This window comes from Neodiprion fabricii, chromosome 6 (assembly GCF_021155785.1).
Source record: "Neodiprion fabricii isolate iyNeoFabr1 chromosome 6, iyNeoFabr1.1, whole genome shotgun sequence".
In the NCBI taxonomy this organism is placed as follows: domain Eukaryota; kingdom Metazoa; phylum Arthropoda; class Insecta; order Hymenoptera; family Diprionidae; genus Neodiprion; species Neodiprion fabricii.
Genome location: NC_060244.1, coordinates 23,076,790 through 23,095,277, shown reverse-complemented (window position 1 = coordinate 23,095,277; position 18,488 = coordinate 23,076,790). Strand labels below are relative to the sequence as shown.

The 18,488-nt window shown below is 49.1% G+C and overlaps 2 protein-coding genes across 11 annotated transcripts in view; one reads left to right on the top strand and one right to left on the bottom strand.

Moving 5' to 3' along the window:
• LOC124185055 overlaps nt 1-18,488 on the bottom strand; it is a 225,195-nt gene that overhangs the window by 200,043 nt on the left and 6,664 nt on the right. The gene's annotated exons all lie outside the window — the stretch shown is intronic.
• LOC124185567 (spindle and kinetochore-associated protein 1-like) lies at nt 17,170-18,476 on the top strand. Its single transcript, XM_046576444.1, has 2 exons — nt 17,170-17,251; nt 18,127-18,476. Exons 1-2 carry the CDS (start codon nt 17,170-17,172, stop codon nt 18,474-18,476), a joined length of 432 nt encoding a protein of 143 aa, XP_046432400.1.

Below are 18,488 nucleotides of genomic sequence, written 5' to 3'. Positions count from 1 at the left end.
AACTGACCATAAACAAAAGTTCATTTATCATGAATTTTCATCAAAATTTATAGCCCACTAGTAGGTAATTGGCTTGCTAATTAGTGAATATTTTCAGAAAGATGTCGGCACTCATTCTGGACACACGTCATTTTGAAAACAATTACACGCAAGTTGTCCTATTGAAAGAGTGGGTCCGACAGAACGTCGCCAGGAAGCCGAAGATGGACGCTGACACGCTCGGCGACATAGTCAGGCGAGTGTTAAAACACACCGGCCGTCACGGGTCCCTGACGGTCGAATCGTTAAATGACTTTTTCGTCACCGCCGGCGGTTTCCGCCGATTTTTGACGACGGCGACGTATCTGCAAAACGAAGCGGCGGCCCTCGCCGTTTACCACATACGGTAAGCACTGATACATGGAACGTGTTCGGAAATCGACTGACAGCGCCAACTCACAATTAATTGATACTTTTCAATGAATTTAATGACGTACCCGGAAATTCTGTAGAGATACATTTTCATATGTTATTCGGGACAATTTTCTGAGTCGATTGACATATCTCTCATCCGCAGGGGAATTATTTACAAGTCAGCCTAATTATTGGGCTAGATTGATTAGACTATCAGAGGAATGGAAAGGTATCAAGATTGATCCAATCTTGGTTTTTCTGTCTTTAGGATCCAAGATGTTTTGCCGCAGGATGGCCTGATGACGGTCACTTTGCGGAAGGCAGAGCGATTGGCGAATCGTTTATTTGCGGCGCGTCTGCAGAGTGACCGTCGTTCGGCGGCCTACCGGGCGCTCTGGGCCGCCGCTGACTACGAGAAGGCGGCGCGGGACGTCGAACGTCTGAATTTTACTGCCGAAGACAGCGAGGCAGTAAAAGAATATCTCCGCCATTGTGTGTGAGTAGGAATTTATTGATCATTCTTATACGGCGTATATCACCCACTACGGAACAGTTGGAACAGGCAGCCGGGGTCAATGTTGGGCAGCAGCAAATGATATTAGGTAAATGATGTCGGTCCGAATAAAAGTTACGACTGTAACGTGCAATTGAAAGAAGAACACGAAGTACAATTTTAATGTTTGAGGGAGGACCATACTGAGACTCAAAACTTTCACATTTTTCGTCATATCGAAATTTCACTTTGATTATCTGAAAGTACTCGGAGAGCCTGAGAAATTAGGTGGTTCAACTTGAAGATCTGTTCGAAATTACAGAAAATACGTCGTAGAACATGGTATAACATTACCTAACTTCAAAATGTTTCCAGCGCATTGAATACAATATACATTCGTTCAATTATCCTGACAGAACAAGAAAAGTGCGAGAGATAATCAGAAGACGGGAGAGTTCTGTGGATCGCCATTCGGATTCGCTGATCCATGAAAGAGTGTCTCCGTGATCCCGACGATTTCGGAAAGCCTCCGCGACCGGGAGATGGCGGTCGCGAATCAGGAGAGAGAGGTAACTAAGCGAGAGACCCGTCTTCTCGCGACTGTGAGCCTCCCCGAACAAATGCTCAGCCATCTCGTCCTCGGGCGTCAATCCACCCGAATTCGGAGCAATCTCCTCGAGAGACCAAAAGCGCCGCAGGACCCGCTCCAAATCCGGCTCACCCAAGCAATGAAGTGCCCGTGTTGGCAAGGAAGAGTGAGCCCTGTCCGCCCGCCGTTTGTCGGACCGCACCGTACCGGAAATCACCCAACCAAAAGCCGTACTTTGAGCGACAAGTTGTGAGGTAGGGAACCGTTTCAAGCCGGGACGGAGCAACTGGCCATAAACATCAGCGCCCAAAATCACGTCTACATCTTGGGAAACCGAAAAGTCCGGATCCACCAGCGCAAGACCTCAAATTGTCCCAAATCTAGATCGCCAAATCTATCCGATGGGAGAGTTCTGTGGATCGCCATTCGGATTCGCTGATCCACGAAAGAGTGTCTCCGTGATCGAGACGATTTCGGAAAGCCTCCGCGACCGGGAGATGGCGGTCGCGAATCAGGAGAGAGAGGTAACTAAGCGAGAGACCCGTCTTCTCGCGACTGTGAGCCTCCCCGAACAAATGCTCAGCCATCTCGTCCTCGGGCGTCAATCCACCCGAATTCGGAGCAATCTCCTCGAGAGACCAAAAGCGCCGCAGGACCCGCTCCAAATCCGGCTCACCCAAGCAATGAAGTGCCCGTGTTGGCAAGGAAGAGTGAGCCCTGTCCGCCCGCCCTTTGTCGGACCGCACCGTACCGGAAATCACCCAACCAAAAGCCGTACTTTGAGCGACAAGTTGTGAGGTAGGGAACCGTTTCAAGCCGGGACGGAGCAACTGGCCATAAACATCAGCGCCCAAAATCACGTCTACATCTTGGGAAACCGAAAAGTCCGGATCCACCAGCGCAAGACCTCAAATTGTCCCAAATCTAGATCGCCAAATCTATCCGATGGGAGAGTTCTGTGGATCGCCATTCGGATTCGCTGATCCACGAAAGAGTGTCTCCGTGATCGAGACGATTTCGGAAAGCCTCCGCGACCGGGAGATGGCGGTCGCGAATCAGGAGAGAGAGGTAACTAAGCGAGAGACCCGTCTTCTCGCGACTGTGAGCCTCCCCGAACAAATGCTCAGCCATCTCGTCCTCGGGCGTCAATCCACCCGAATTCGGAGCAATCTCCTCGAGAGACCAAAAGCGCCGCAGGACCCGCTCCAAATCCGGCTCACCCAAGCAATGAAGTGCCCGTGTTGGCAAGGAAGAGTGAGCCCTGTCCGCCCGCCCTTTGTCGGACCGCACCGTACCGGAAATCACCCAACCAAAAGCCGTACTTTGAGCGACAAGTTGTGAGGTAGGGAACCGTTTCAAGCCGGGACGGAGCAACTGACCATAAACAAAAGTTCATTTATCATGAATTTTCATCAAAATTTATAGCCCACTAGTAGGTAATTGGCTTGCTAATTAGTGAATATTTTCAGAAAGATGTCGGCACTCATTCTGGACACACGTCATTTTGAAAACAATTACACGCAAGTTGTCCTATTGAAAGAGTGGGTCCGACAGAACGTCGCCAGGAAGCCGAAGATGGACGCTGACACGCTCGGCGACATAGTCAGGCGAGTGTTAAAACACACCGGCCGTCACGGGTCCCTGACGGTCGAATCGTTAAATGACTTTTTCGTCACCGCCGGCGGTTTCCGCCGATTTTTGACGACGGCGACGTATCTGCAAAACGAAGCGGCGGCCCTCGCCGTTTACCACATACGGTAAGCACTGATACATGGAACGTGTTCGGAAATCGACTGACAGCGCCAACTCACAATTAATTGATACTTTTCAATGAATTTAATGACGTACCCGGAAATTCTGTAGAGATACATTTTCATATGTTATTCGGGACAATTTTCTGAGTCGATTGACATATCTCTCATCCGCAGGGGAATTATTTACAAGTCAGCCTAATTATTGGGCTAGATTGATTAGACTATCAGAGGAATGGAAAGGTATCAAGATTGATCCAATCTTGGTTTTTCTGTCTTTAGGATCCAAGATGTTTTGCCGCAGGATGGCCTGATGACGGTCACTTTGCGGAAGGCAGAGCGATTGGCGAATCGTTTATTTGCGGCGCGTCTGCAGAGTGACCGTCGTTCGGCGGCCTACCGGGCGCTCTGGGCCGCCGCTGACTGCGAGAAGGCGGCGCGGGACGTCGAACGTCTGAATTTTACTGCCGAAGACAGCGAGGCAGTAAAAGAATATCTCCGCCATTGTGTGTGAGTAGGAATTTATTGATCATTCTTATACGGCGTATATCACCCACTACGGAACAGTTGGAACAGGCAGCCGGGGTCAATGTTGGGCAGCAGCAAATGATATTAGGTAAATGATGTCGGTCCGAATAAAAGTTACGACTGTAACGTGCAATTGAAAGAAGAACACGAAGTACAATTTTAATGTTTGAGGGAGGACCATACTGAGACTCAAAACTTTCACATTTTTCGTCATATCGAAATTTCACTTTGATTATCTGAAAGTACTCGGAGAGCCTGAGAAATTAGGTGGTTCAACTTGAAGATCTGTTCGAAATTACAGAAAATACGTCGTAGAACATGGTATAACATTACCTAACTTCAAAATGTTTCCAGCGCATTGAATACAATATACATTCGTTCAATTATCCTGACAGAACAAGAAAAGTGCGAGAGATAATCAGAAGACGGGAGAGTTCTGTGGATCGCCATTCGGATTCGCTGATCCATGAAAGAGTGTCTCCGTGATCCCGACGATTTCGGAAAGCCTCCGCGACCGGGAGATGGCGGTCGCGAATCAGGAGAGAGAGGTAACTAAGCGAGAGACCCGTCTTCTCGCGACTGTGAGCCTCCCCGAACAAATGCTCAGCCATCTCGTCCTCGGGCGTCAATCCACCCGAATTCGGAGCAATCTCCTCGAGAGACCAAAAGCGCCGCAGGACCCGCTCCAAATCCGGCTCACCCAAGCAATGAAGTGCCCGTGTTGGCAAGGAAGAGTGAGCCCTGTCCGCCCGCCGTTTGTCGGACCGCACCGTACCGGAAATCACCCAACCAAAAGCCGTACTTTGAGCGACAAGTTGTGAGGTAGGGAACCGTTTCAAGCCGGGACGGAGCAACTGGCCATAAACATCAGCGCCCAAAATCACGTCTACATCTTGGGAAACCGAAAAGTCCGGATCCACCAGCGCAAGACCTCAAATTGTCCCAAATCTAGATCGCCAAATCTATCCGATGGGAGAGTTCTGTGGATCGCCATTCGGATTCGCTGATCCACGAAAGAGTGTCTCCGTGATCGAGACGATTTCGGAAAGCCTCCGCGACCGGGAGATGGCGGTCGCGAATCAGGAGAGAGAGGTAACTAAGCGAGAGACCCGTCTTCTCGCGACTGTGAGCCTCCCCGAACAAATGCTCAGCCATCTCGTCCTCGGGCGTCAATCCACCCGAATTCGGAGCAATCTCCTCGAGAGACCAAAAGCGCCGCAGGACCCGCTCCAAATCCGGCTCACCCAAGCAATGAAGTGCCCGTGTTGGCAAGAAAGAGTGAGCCCTGTCCGCCCGCCGTTTGTCGGACCGCACCGTACCGGAAATCACCCAACCAAAAGCCGTACTTTGAGCGACAAGTTGTGAGGTAGGGAACCGTTTCAAGCCGGGACGGAGCAACTGACCATAAACAAAAGTTCATTTATCATGAATTTTCATCAAAATTTATAGCCCACTAGTAGGTAATTGGCTTGCTAATTAGTGAATATTTTCAGAAAGATGTCGGCACTCATTCTGGACACACGTCATTTTGAAAACAATTACACGCAAGTTGTCCTATTGAAAGAGTGGGTCCGACAGAACGTCGCCAGGAAGCCGAAGATGGACGCTGACACGCTCGGCGACATAGTCAGGCGAGTGTTAAAACACACCGGCCGTCACGGGTCCCTGACGGTCGAATCGTTAAATGACTTTTTCGTCACCGCCGGCGGTTTCCGCCGATTTTTGACGACGGCGACGTATCTGCAAAACGAAGCGGCGGCCCTCGCCGTTTACCACATACGGTAAGCACTGATACATGGAACGTGTTCGGAAATCGACTGACAGCGCCAACTCACAATTAATTGATACTTTTCAATGAATTTAATGACGTACCCGGAAATTCTGTAGAGATACATTTTCATATGTTATTCGGGACAATTTTCTGAGTCGATTGACATATCTCTCATCCGCAGGGGAATTATTTACAAGTCAGCCTAATTATTGGGCTAGATTGATTAGACTATCAGAGGAATGGAAAGGTATCAAGATTGATCCAATCTTGGTTTTTCTGTCTTTAGGATCCAAGATGTTTTGCCGCAGGATGGCCTGATGACGGTCACTTTGCGGAAGGCAGAGCGATTGGCGAATCGTTTATTTGCGGCGCGTCTGCAGAGTGACCGTCGTTCGGCGGCCTACCGGGCGCTCTGGGCCGCCGCTGACTGCGAGAAGGCGGCGCGGGACGTCGAACGTCTGAATTTTACTGCCGAAGACAGCGAGGCAGTAAAAGAATATCTCCGCCATTGTGTGTGAGTAGGAATTTATTGATCATTCTTATACGGCGTATATCACCCACTACGGAACAGTTGGAACAGGCAGCCGGGGTCAATGTTGGGCAGCAGCAAATGATATTAGGTAAATGATGTCGGTCCGAATAAAAGTTACGACTGTAACGTGCAATTGAAAGAAGAACACGAAGTACAATTTTAATGTTTGAGGGAGGACCATACTGAGACTCAAAACTTTCACATTTTTCGTCATATCGAAATTTCACTTTGATTATCTGAAAGTACTCGGAGAGCCTGAGAAATTAGGTGGTTCAACTTGAAGATCTGTTCGAAATTACAGAAAATACGTCGTAGAACATGGTATAACATTACCTAACTTCAAAATGTTTCCAGCGCATTGAATACAATATACATTCGTTCAATTATCCTGACAGAACAAGAAAAGTGCGAGAGATAATCAGAAGACGGGAGAGTTCTGTGGATCGCCATTCGGATTCGCTGATCCATGAAAGAGTGTCTCCGTGATCCCGACGATTTCGGAAAGCCTCCGCGACCGGGAGATGGCGGTCGCGAATCAGGAGAGAGAGGTAACTAAGCGAGAGACCCGTCTTCTCGCGACTGTGAGCCTCCCCGAACAAATGCTCAGCCATCTCGTCCTCGGGCGTCAATCCACCCGAATTCGGAGCAATCTCCTCGAGAGACCAAAAGCGCCGCAGGACCCGCTCCAAATCCGGCTCACCCAAGCAATGAAGTGCCCGTGTTGGCAAGGAAGAGTGAGCCCTGTCCGCCCGCCGTTTGTCGGACCGCACCGTACCGGAAATCACCCAACCAAAAGCCGTACTTTGAGCGACAAGTTGTGAGGTAGGGAACCGTTTCAAGCCGGGACGGAGCAACTGGCCATAAACATCAGCGCCCAAAATCACGTCTACATCTTGGGAAACCGAAAAGTCCGGATCCACCAGCGCAAGACCTCAAATTGTCCCAAATCTAGATCGCCAAATCTATCCGATGGGAGAGTTCTGTGGATCGCCATTCGGATTCGCTGATCCACGAAAGAGTGTCTCCGTGATCGAGACGATTTCGGAAAGCCTCCGCGACCGGGAGATGGCGGTCGCGAATCAGGAGAGAGAGGTAACTAAGCGAGAGACCCGTCTTCTCGCGACTGTGAGCCTCCCCGAACAAATGCTCAGCCATCTCGTCCTCGGGCGTCAATCCACCCGAATTCGGAGCAATCTCCTCGAGAGACCAAAAGCGCCGCAGGACCCGCTCCAAATCCGGCTCACCCAAGCAATGAAGTGCCCGTGTTGGCAAGGAAGAGTGAGCCCTGTCCGCCCGCCGTTTGTCGGACCGCACCGTACCGGAAATCACCCAACCAAAAGCCGTACTTTGAGCGACAAGTTGTGAGGTAGGGAACCGTTTCAAGCCGGGACGGAGCAACTGACCATAAACAAAAGTTCATTTATCATGAATTTTCATCAAAATTTATAGCCCACTAGTAGGTAATTGGCTTGCTAATTAGTGAATATTTTCAGAAAGATGTCGGCACTCATTCTGGACACACGTCATTTTGAAAACAATTACACGCAAGTTGTCCTATTGAAAGAGTGGGTCCGACAGAACGTCGCCAGGAAGCCGAAGATGGACGCTGACACGCTCGGCGACATAGTCAGGCGAGTGTTAAAACACACCGGCCGTCACGGGTCCCTGACGGTCGAATCGTTAAATGACTTTTTCGTCACCGCCGGCGGTTTCCGCCGATTTTTGACGACGGCGACGTATCTGCAAAACGAAGCGGCGGCCCTCGCCGTTTACCACATACGGTAAGCACTGATACATGGAACGTGTTCGGAAATCGACTGACAGCGCCAACTCACAATTAATTGATACTTTTCAATGAATTTAATGACGTACCCGGAAATTCTGTAGAGATACATTTTCATATGTTATTCGGGACAATTTTCTGAGTCGATTGACATATCTCTCATCCGCAGGGGAATTATTTACAAGTCAGCCTAATTATTGGGCTAGATTGATTAGACTATCAGAGGAATGGAAAGGTATCAAGATTGATCCAATCTTGGTTTTTCTGTCTTTAGGATCCAAGATGTTTTGCCGCAGGATGGCCTGATGACGGTCACTTTGCGGAAGGCAGAGCGATTGGCGAATCGTTTATTTGCGGCGCGTCTGCAGAGTGACCGTCGTTCGGCGGCCTACCGGGCGCTCTGGGCCGCCGCTGACTGCGAGAAGGCGGCGCGGGACGTCGAACGTCTGAATTTTACTGCCGAAGACAGCGAGGCAGTAAAAGAATATCTCCGCCATTGTGTGTGAGTAGGAATTTATTGATCATTCTTATACGGCGTATATCACCCACTACGGAACAGTTGGAACAGGCAGCCGGGGTCAATGTTGGGCAGCAGCAAATGATATTAGGTAAATGATGTCGGTCCGAATAAAAGTTACGACTGTAACGTGCAATTGAAAGAAGAACACGAAGTACAATTTTAATGTTTGAGGGAGGACCATACTGAGACTCAAAACTTTCACATTTTTCGTCATATCGAAATTTCACTTTGATTATCTGAAAGTACTCGGAGAGCCTGAGAAATTAGGTGGTTCAACTTGAAGATCTGTTCGAAATTACAGAAAATACGTCGTAGAACATGGTATAACATTACCTAACTTCAAAATGTTTCCAGCGCATTGAATACAATATACATTCGTTCAATTATCCTGACAGAACAAGAAAAGTGCGAGAGATAATCAGAAGACGGGAGAGTTCTGTGGATCGCCATTCGGATTCGCTGATCCATGAAAGAGTGTCTCCGTGATCCCGACGATTTCGGAAAGCCTCCGCGACCGGGAGATGGCGGTCGCGAATCAGGAGAGAGAGGTAACTAAGCGAGAGACCCGTCTTCTCGCGACTGTGAGCCTCCCCGAACAAATGCTCAGCCATCTCGTCCTCGGGCGTCAATCCACCCGAATTCGGAGCAATCTCCTCGAGAGACCAAAAGCGCCGCAGGACCCGCTCCAAATCCGGCTCACCCAAGCAATGAAGTGCCCGTGTTGGCAAGGAAGAGTGAGCCCTGTCCGCCCGCCGTTTGTCGGACCGCACCGTACCGGAAATCACCCAACCAAAAGCCGTACTTTGAGCGACAAGTTGTGAGGTAGGGAACCGTTTCAAGCCGGGACGGAGCAACTGGCCATAAACATCAGCGCCCAAAATCACGTCTACATCTTGGGAAACCGAAAAGTCCGGATCCACCAGCGCAAGACCTCAAATTGTCCCAAATCTAGATCGCCAAATCTATCCGATGGGAGAGTTCTGTGGATCGCCATTCGGATTCGCTGATCCACGAAAGAGTGTCTCCGTGATCGAGACGATTTCGGAAAGCCTCCGCGACCGGGAGATGGCGGTCGCGAATCAGGAGAGAGAGGTAACTAAGCGAGAGACCCGTCTTCTCGCGACTGTGAGCCTCCCCGAACAAATGCTCAGCCATCTCGTCCTCGGGCGTCAATCCACCCGAATTCGGAGCAATCTCCTCGAGAGACCAAAAGCGCCGCAGGACCCGCTCCAAATCCGGCTCACCCAAGCAATGAAGTGCCCGTGTTGGCAAGGAAGAGTGAGCCCTGTCCGCCCGCCCTTTGTCGGACCGCACCGTACCGGAAATCACCCAACCAAAAGCCGTACTTTGAGCGACAAGTTGTGAGGTAGGGAACCGTTTCAAGCCGGGACGGAGCAACTGGCCATAAACATCAGCGCCCAAAATCACGTCTACATCTTGGGAAACCGAAAAGTCCGGATCCACCAGCGCAAGACCTCAAATTGTCCCAAATCTAGATCGCCAAATCTATCCGATGGGAGAGTTCTGTGGATCGCCATTCGGATTCGCTGATCCACGAAAGAGTGTCTCCGTGATCGAGACGATTTCGGAAAGCCTCCGCGACCGGGAGATGGCGGTCGCGAATCAGGAGAGAGAGGTAACTAAGCGAGAGACCCGTCTTCTCGCGACTGTGAGCCTCCCCGAACAAATGCTCAGCCATCTCGTCCTCGGGCGTCAATCCACCCGAATTCGGAGCAATCTCCTCGAGAGACCAAAAGCGCCGCAGGACCCGCTCCAAATCCGGCTCACCCAAGCAATGAAGTGCCCGTGTTGGCAAGGAAGAGTGAGCCCTGTCCGCCCGCCGTTTGTCGGACCGCACCGTACCGGAAATCACCCAACCAAAAGCCGTACTTTGAGCGACAAGTTGTGAGGTAGGGAACCGTTTCAAGCCGGGACGGAGCAACTGACCATAAACAAAAGTTCATTTATCATGAATTTTCATCAAAATTTATAGCCCACTAGTAGGTAATTGGCTTGCTAATTAGTGAATATTTTCAGAAAGATGTCGGCACTCATTCTGGACACACGTCATTTTGAAAACAATTACACGCAAGTTGTCCTATTGAAAGAGTGGGTCCGACAGAACGTCGCCAGGAAGCCGAAGATGGACGCTGACACGCTCGGCGACATAGTCAGGCGAGTGTTAAAACACACCGGCCGTCACGGGTCCCTGACGGTCGAATCGTTAAATGACTTTTTCGTCACCGCCGGCGGTTTCCGCCGATTTTTGACGACGGCGACGTATCTGCAAAACGAAGCGGCGGCCCTCGCCGTTTACCACATACGGTAAGCACTGATACATGGAACGTGTTCGGAAATCGACTGACAGCGCCAACTCACAATTAATTGATACTTTTCAATGAATTTAATGACGTACCCGGAAATTCTGTAGAGATACATTTTCATATGTTATTCGGGACAATTTTCTGAGTCGATTGACATATCTCTCATCCGCAGGGGAATTATTTACAAGTCAGCCTAATTATTGGGCTAGATTGATTAGACTATCAGAGGAATGGAAAGGTATCAAGATTGATCCAATCTTGGTTTTTCTGTCTTTAGGATCCAAGATGTTTTGCCGCAGGATGGCCTGATGACGGTCACTTTGCGGAAGGCAGAGCGATTGGCGAATCGTTTATTTGCGGCGCGTCTGCAGAGTGACCGTCGTTCGGCGGCCTACCGGGCGCTCTGGGCCGCCGCTGACTGCGAGAAGGCGGCGCGGGACGTCGAACGTCTGAATTTTACTGCCGAAGACAGCGAGGCAGTAAAAGAATATCTCCGCCATTGTGTGTGAGTAGGAATTTATTGATCATTCTTATACGGCGTATATCACCCACTACGGAACAGTTGGAACAGGCAGCCGGGGTCAATGTTGGGCAGCAGCAAATGATATTAGGTAAATGATGTCGGTCCGAATAAAAGTTACGACTGTAACGTGCAATTGAAAGAAGAACACGAAGTACAATTTTAATGTTTGAGGGAGGACCATACTGAGACTCAAAACTTTCACATTTTTCGTCATATCGAAATTTCACTTTGATTATCTGAAAGTACTCGGAGAGCCTGAGAAATTAGGTGGTTCAACTTGAAGATCTGTTCGAAATTACAGAAAATACGTCGTAGAACATGGTATAACATTACCTAACTTCAAAATGTTTCCAGCGCATTGAATACAATATACATTCGTTCAATTATCCTGACAGAACAAGAAAAGTGCGAGAGATAATCAGAAGACGGGAGAGTTCTGTGGATCGCCATTCGGATTCGCTGATCCATGAAAGAGTGTCTCCGTGATCCCGACGATTTCGGAAAGCCTCCGCGACCGGGAGATGGCGGTCGCGAATCAGGAGAGAGAGGTAACTAAGCGAGAGACCCGTCTTCTCGCGACTGTGAGCCTCCCCGAACAAATGCTCAGCCATCTCGTCCTCGGGCGTCAATCCACCCGAATTCGGAGCAATCTCCTCGAGAGACCAAAAGCGCCGCAGGACCCGCTCCAAATCCGGCTCACCCAAGCAATGAAGTGCCCGTGTTGGCAAGGAAGAGTGAGCCCTGTCCGCCCGCCGTTTGTCGGACCGCACCGTACCGGAAATCACCCAACCAAAAGCCGTACTTTGAGCGACAAGTTGTGAGGTAGGGAACCGTTTCAAGCCGGGACGGAGCAACTGGCCATAAACATCAGCGCCCAAAATCACGTCTACATCTTGGGAAACCGAAAAGTCCGGATCCACCAGCGCAAGACCTCAAATTGTCCCAAATCTAGATCGCCAAATCTATCCGATGGGAGAGTTCTGTGGATCGCCATTCGGATTCGCTGATCCACGAAAGAGTGTCTCCGTGATCGAGACGATTTCGGAAAGCCTCCGCGACCGGGAGATGGCGGTCGCGAATCAGGAGAGAGAGGTAACTAAGCGAGAGACCCGTCTTCTCGCGACTGTGAGCCTCCCCGAACAAATGCTCAGCCATCTCGTCCTCGGGCGTCAATCCACCCGAATTCGGAGCAATCTCCTCGAGAGACCAAAAGCGCCGCAGGACCCGCTCCAAATCCGGCTCACCCAAGCAATGAAGTGCCCGTGTTGGCAAGGAAGAGTGAGCCCTGTCCGCCCGCCCTTTGTCGGACCGCACCGTACCGGAAATCACCCAACCAAAAGCCGTACTTTGAGCGACAAGTTGTGAGGTAGGGAACCGTTTCAAGCCGGGACGGAGCAACTGGCCATAAACATCAGCGCCCAAAATCACGTCTACATCTTGGGAAACCGAAAAGTCCGGATCCACCAGCGCAAGACCTCAAATTGTCCCAAATCTAGATCGCCAAATCTATCCGATGGGAGAGTTCTGTGGATCGCCATTCGGATTCGCTGATCCACGAAAGAGTGTCTCCGTGATCGAGACGATTTCGGAAAGCCTCCGCGACCGGGAGATGGCGGTCGCGAATCAGGAGAGAGAGGTAACTAAGCGAGAGACCCGTCTTCTCGCGACTGTGAGCCTCCCCGAACAAATGCTCAGCCATCTCGTCCTCGGGCGTCAATCCACCCGAATTCGGAGCAATCTCCTCGAGAGACCAAAAGCGCCGCAGGACCCGCTCCAAATCCGGCTCACCCAAGCAATGAAGTGCCCGTGTTGGCAAGGAAGAGTGAGCCCTGTCCGCCCGCCCTTTGTCGGACCGCACCGTACCGGAAATCACCCAACCAAAAGCCGTACTTTGAGCGACAAGTTGTGAGGTAGGGAACCGTTTCAAGCCGGGACGGAGCAACTGACCATAAACAAAAGTTCATTTATCATGAATTTTCATCAAAATTTATAGCCCACTAGTAGGTAATTGGCTTGCTAATTAGTGAATATTTTCAGAAAGATGTCGGCACTCATTCTGGACACACGTCATTTTGAAAACAATTACACGCAAGTTGTCCTATTGAAAGAGTGGGTCCGACAGAACGTCGCCAGGAAGCCGAAGATGGACGCTGACACGCTCGGCGACATAGTCAGGCGAGTGTTAAAACACACCGGCCGTCACGGGTCCCTGACGGTCGAATCGTTAAATGACTTTTTCGTCACCGCCGGCGGTTTCCGCCGATTTTTGACGACGGCGACGTATCTGCAAAACGAAGCGGCGGCCCTCGCCGTTTACCACATACGGTAAGCACTGATACATGGAACGTGTTCGGAAATCGACTGACAGCGCCAACTCACAATTAATTGATACTTTTCAATGAATTTAATGACGTACCCGGAAATTCTGTAGAGATACATTTTCATATGTTATTCGGGACAATTTTCTGAGTCGATTGACATATCTCTCATCCGCAGGGGAATTATTTACAAGTCAGCCTAATTATTGGGCTAGATTGATTAGACTATCAGAGGAATGGAAAGGTATCAAGATTGATCCAATCTTGGTTTTTCTGTCTTTAGGATCCAAGATGTTTTGCCGCAGGATGGCCTGATGACGGTCACTTTGCGGAAGGCAGAGCGATTGGCGAATCGTTTATTTGCGGCGCGTCTGCAGAGTGACCGTCGTTCGGCGGCCTACCGGGCGCTCTGGGCCGCCGCTGACTGCGAGAAGGCGGCGCGGGACGTCGAACGTCTGAATTTTACTGCCGAAGACAGCGAGGCAGTAAAAGAATATCTCCGCCATTGTGTGTGAGTAGGAATTTATTGATCATTCTTATACGGCGTATATCACCCACTACGGAACAGTTGGAACAGGCAGCCGGGGTCAATGTTGGGCAGCAGCAAATGATATTAGGTAAATGATGTCGGTCCGAATAAAAGTTACGACTGTAACGTGCAATTGAAAGAAGAACACGAAGTACAATTTTAATGTTTGAGGGAGGACCATACTGAGACTCAAAACTTTCACATTTTTCGTCATATCGAAATTTCACTTTGATTATCTGAAAGTACTCGGAGAGCCTGAGAAATTAGGTGGTTCAACTTGAAGATCTGTTCGAAATTACAGAAAATACGTCGTAGAACATGGTATAACATTACCTAACTTCAAAATGTTTCCAGCGCATTGAATACAATATACATTCGTTCAATTATCCTGACAGAACAAGAAAAGTGCGAGAGATAATCAGAAGACGGGAGAGTTCTGTGGATCGCCATTCGGATTCGCTGATCCATGAAAGAGTGTCTCCGTGATCCCGACGATTTCGGAAAGCCTCCGCGACCGGGAGATGGCGGTCGCGAATCAGGAGAGAGAGGTAACTAAGCGAGAGACCCGTCTTCTCGCGACTGTGAGCCTCCCCGAACAAATGCTCAGCCATCTCGTCCTCGGGCGTCAATCCACCCGAATTCGGAGCAATCTCCTCGAGAGACCAAAAGCGCCGCAGGACCCGCTCCAAATCCGGCTCACCCAAGCAATGAAGTGCCCGTGTTGGCAAGGAAGAGTGAGCCCTGTCCGCCCGCCGTTTGTCGGACCGCACCGTACCGGAAATCACCCAACCAAAAGCCGTACTTTGAGCGACAAGTTGTGAGGTAGGGAACCGTTTCAAGCCGGGACGGAGCAACTGGCCATAAACATCAGCGCCCAAAATCACGTCTACATCTTGGGAAACCGAAAAGTCCGGATCCACCAGCGCAAGACCTCAAATTGTCCCAAATCTAGATCGCCAAATCTATCCGATGGGAGACGCGAGGTGAGTTTTGGGAAGACGAGCGCGTCTGTTTCGAATTCGAATTTAGGATTGCCGCAGGACCGCAGCACCAGTGTGGTGGAAAACCTTACGGGGTTGGGGTCCCGCAGAAGGTGTTGAAGCCGACCTCTTCTCCGTTCGACACTCGAGCGCGATCATAGTCAAGGCCTGAGTTCTCCGTTCCAAAAACTTTATCAAGTCCGTGAATTTCGGGAGTGAACGAAGAGAGCTGGTACCCTCCGAGAGGTCACCCTGGCTCAGCTCCGCTTCCCACAACCTTCGCGACTCCGAATCTAAGCATTCAGAGAGCACGAAGATGTAAGTGCCGATGCCCAATTCAAATATTCGCGGCCTTATTAGGCCACTAAGATGGCAAACTAGAGGAGATCGGTGACGCGGCGCCGAGTAGCGTTAATAGCCGAGACGTTCGCGGTTGTCGCTCGGCCAGCGAAAGGGGTAAGGTTTTCGGGGACCACGAGATCTCTTCCTCTTTCTCTCCGGGGACGTTGAGGAGACCAGACGCGTGCCAAGTTATAATAACCGGAGAAGGAGGAAGGGAGGGTAACGTGGACTGGATACGGACGGCCCATCCCGATCGAGTCGAACATCGGGAGATTCCACAAATTAATTCTCCGCCAAATCACCATCCGAGAGTCCCCGGAGTCTAAAAGAAAGAGCCAACGATCGACGAGGCATCTAGAAAAGATAAGTTGCTCAGACCTTTGTAATTTCGCCCTGTAGGGATCGTACGGTTAGTGAACCGCTATTCTAATATTTGATTGTTGTAAAGAAAGAAAAGCTGACGTCGGACTGGTGAAGCTAGATTCCCAGAATTAAATATATTTGGTCTTATGTATAATCTCGTAAATAATATACTTTTGTTATTTCTATAATCTCTCAAAGACAAGCCAGACGTCCCAATGCTCCACTGGTAATTTTAAATTCGCTAACGCACGAACTATTCGCTGAGCTTCGTCGACGAAGGAACGGAGCTCGAAAGCAGACTCGTTTTTCAAGTGCGGGATCCGCATGAACGAAGCCAAATGTTTATTCATTATTAATCGAGGGTTGTGATATCGAGTCTTTAACGCCTGCCATGTGCTGATGTAATTCGCACTGGTCGTAGCGACGTCCTTTATTAGGTCCGCGGCACTACCGGTCAAGCAAAGCTTCAAATACTGCAGCTTGGTTGCGTCAGATAGAGAAGCTACGTCATGCACCAACGTAGTGAAAAGGTCGCAAAAACTTGCCCAATCCTCATACTTTCCCGAAAAGGTTGGAAGAGGAATGCGAGGGAGTTTCGCGACACCCGTTCCGGTAATTCCAGAGGTGCTTGCCGCCGCGGGTCTAGTGACGGCCTCTGTTTCCACCTTTTCCGCGGAAGTCAGAAGCGCCAAAAACTCGTCAAGGGCGTTCTCGTATACACCCTGAATTCGCCCGAACCAATTATCGGTGACGTACGGGTCGGCGTCCGCGTTTTCTCGAACGATGATCTCAGCGTGAGCCTTACGAACCTCTGTCCAAATTTCATTTAGAGCGTCAAGTCGCGATTGAACGACTCGTTTCGTAAGCGTATCTCGCGGTTTGCTTGTTAACCTCTGTCGCAAGCCTTCTATTTCGCCTTCACGAGCCCGCTGCAATGCAGTAAGCTTCTGTAAGGCTACTGGAGCCATGTCGCGATGAAGTTTGATTGAAAACTGTTATAACTCGAGAGGTCCAAACGAACGTGTATCACAGTCGAAGAACCAAACGCAACTGAGCGAGGAAAGCAAAGGTAATGGGCATACACGATGACAATACGACCACGTATTACAATACCTCGCTTGTTAGTGAGTGTCGCGTGAAGGCCTTTGTGCCACGCTAATCCTAATCCCTAAGCCTCGTCTCGGCTTACACACGTACAAGACATACACAAGACGCACCAGCCAGTACCAGGTGACAAGTTAACACGAACTTGACGAACAAGAAAAACCCAATCACTCACTCCTCACCCGGGGCACCATGTTTTGGTCGTTTGACCAGAGTTCTTCTCTAACTTCAATCGGAATGGGATGAGTGAGTGAGAGGGTAAATAAATAAATAACACAATTTCGCGGGAAAGACAAGACGCTTGCTTCGGCATAAAAACCCTCACGATGCAGAGGGAAAAGCCGAAGCAAGACCAGTGTTTATCAACTGCCAATCAGATCATCATAAAACAGGATAATACAGCCGCTGGTGCGTTCCTTGTCAACCAGATTGAATGATCATTCAATGATCTTAAGGGACAACACCACTGTGACAGCTTCAAAAAATCAATATTTTTTCAAATCCCTATGTACTTATCTTCAAAATATCATATTATTAACGAAAACACTCGGTATTTTTTTTTCAGATCGACTTTGAAGACAGTTCTGCTGCGTGCCGCGAATCACTGCAGAAGCAACGGCACCTGACGCGGGAGCTTCCCCAGCGCCACCATAGGGCGTGAAAATTTAAAAAAAATTTGTTATGTATCTTTAATAAACAACGAACAAAACAAAAAAAAAATTTTGGAAATATCTCTTTTTTTTCCCACAAAAAAAAATTCTTAAGTACGTAAGGCAATAAGTACGTAATTTGAATTACTCTAACGTTGAACTACTCGTCATGTGGAATAAGAAAGTAAATCTACTGTATGTGACTTTTTAGTCACCTTATACGTGGTAAATAGGTGCAACATACAAATATAACGAAACTAAAGTATTGCTATGATAAATTTACAAAACCAATATAATAATAATAAAGTGGCGCGAACAGAAGAGTATTCCCTCATTCTAATCCGGCGGTATACACTACGCCAAGAATGTCTCATCAGTCCAACCGTAAATATTTATTTTCTTCGTATGATGATCTCAACCTCGTACAGACGGTTCTCTTCATTATCAGTCATCTTTCAACATTATTTTCCAGGTTTAAAAATGATGTTGAATGATGACTGATGATAAAGAAGACCGTCTGTACGAGGTTGAGATCATCATAGGACGCAAATGAATGTTCCCGGTTGGACTGATGAGACATTCTTGGCGTAGAGTGTTTAATATTCCCAAAACTGAGACCGATTTCTACGAAAGAGTTCGAACTTATACCAAAGTACATGATCGGCCGCCAGTCTCTCGACACCATCAACCGCTTCTCATCGACAATCAACGATGTGCTGAAAGCAAAGTATAGCCTGTCGGCTCTGGGTAAGAACGGTGCAAAGAAGAAAGGTGAATTCAACTTGTACATGCACTACAAGATACAGGAGAGTGTTGATACCGGAGAACTAGTTAACTACTTCACGGCGAAAGATTACCAAAACCATACCACGATGAAACTGGATAAAACGAAGCTGAATCTTTCAACTGTTTTGCGCCACTGTAAACGATTGTGCAATCCCAAAGGTGCCAAGACTGCCCAATACACCATCATAACAACATAGAATAGCTGTAAA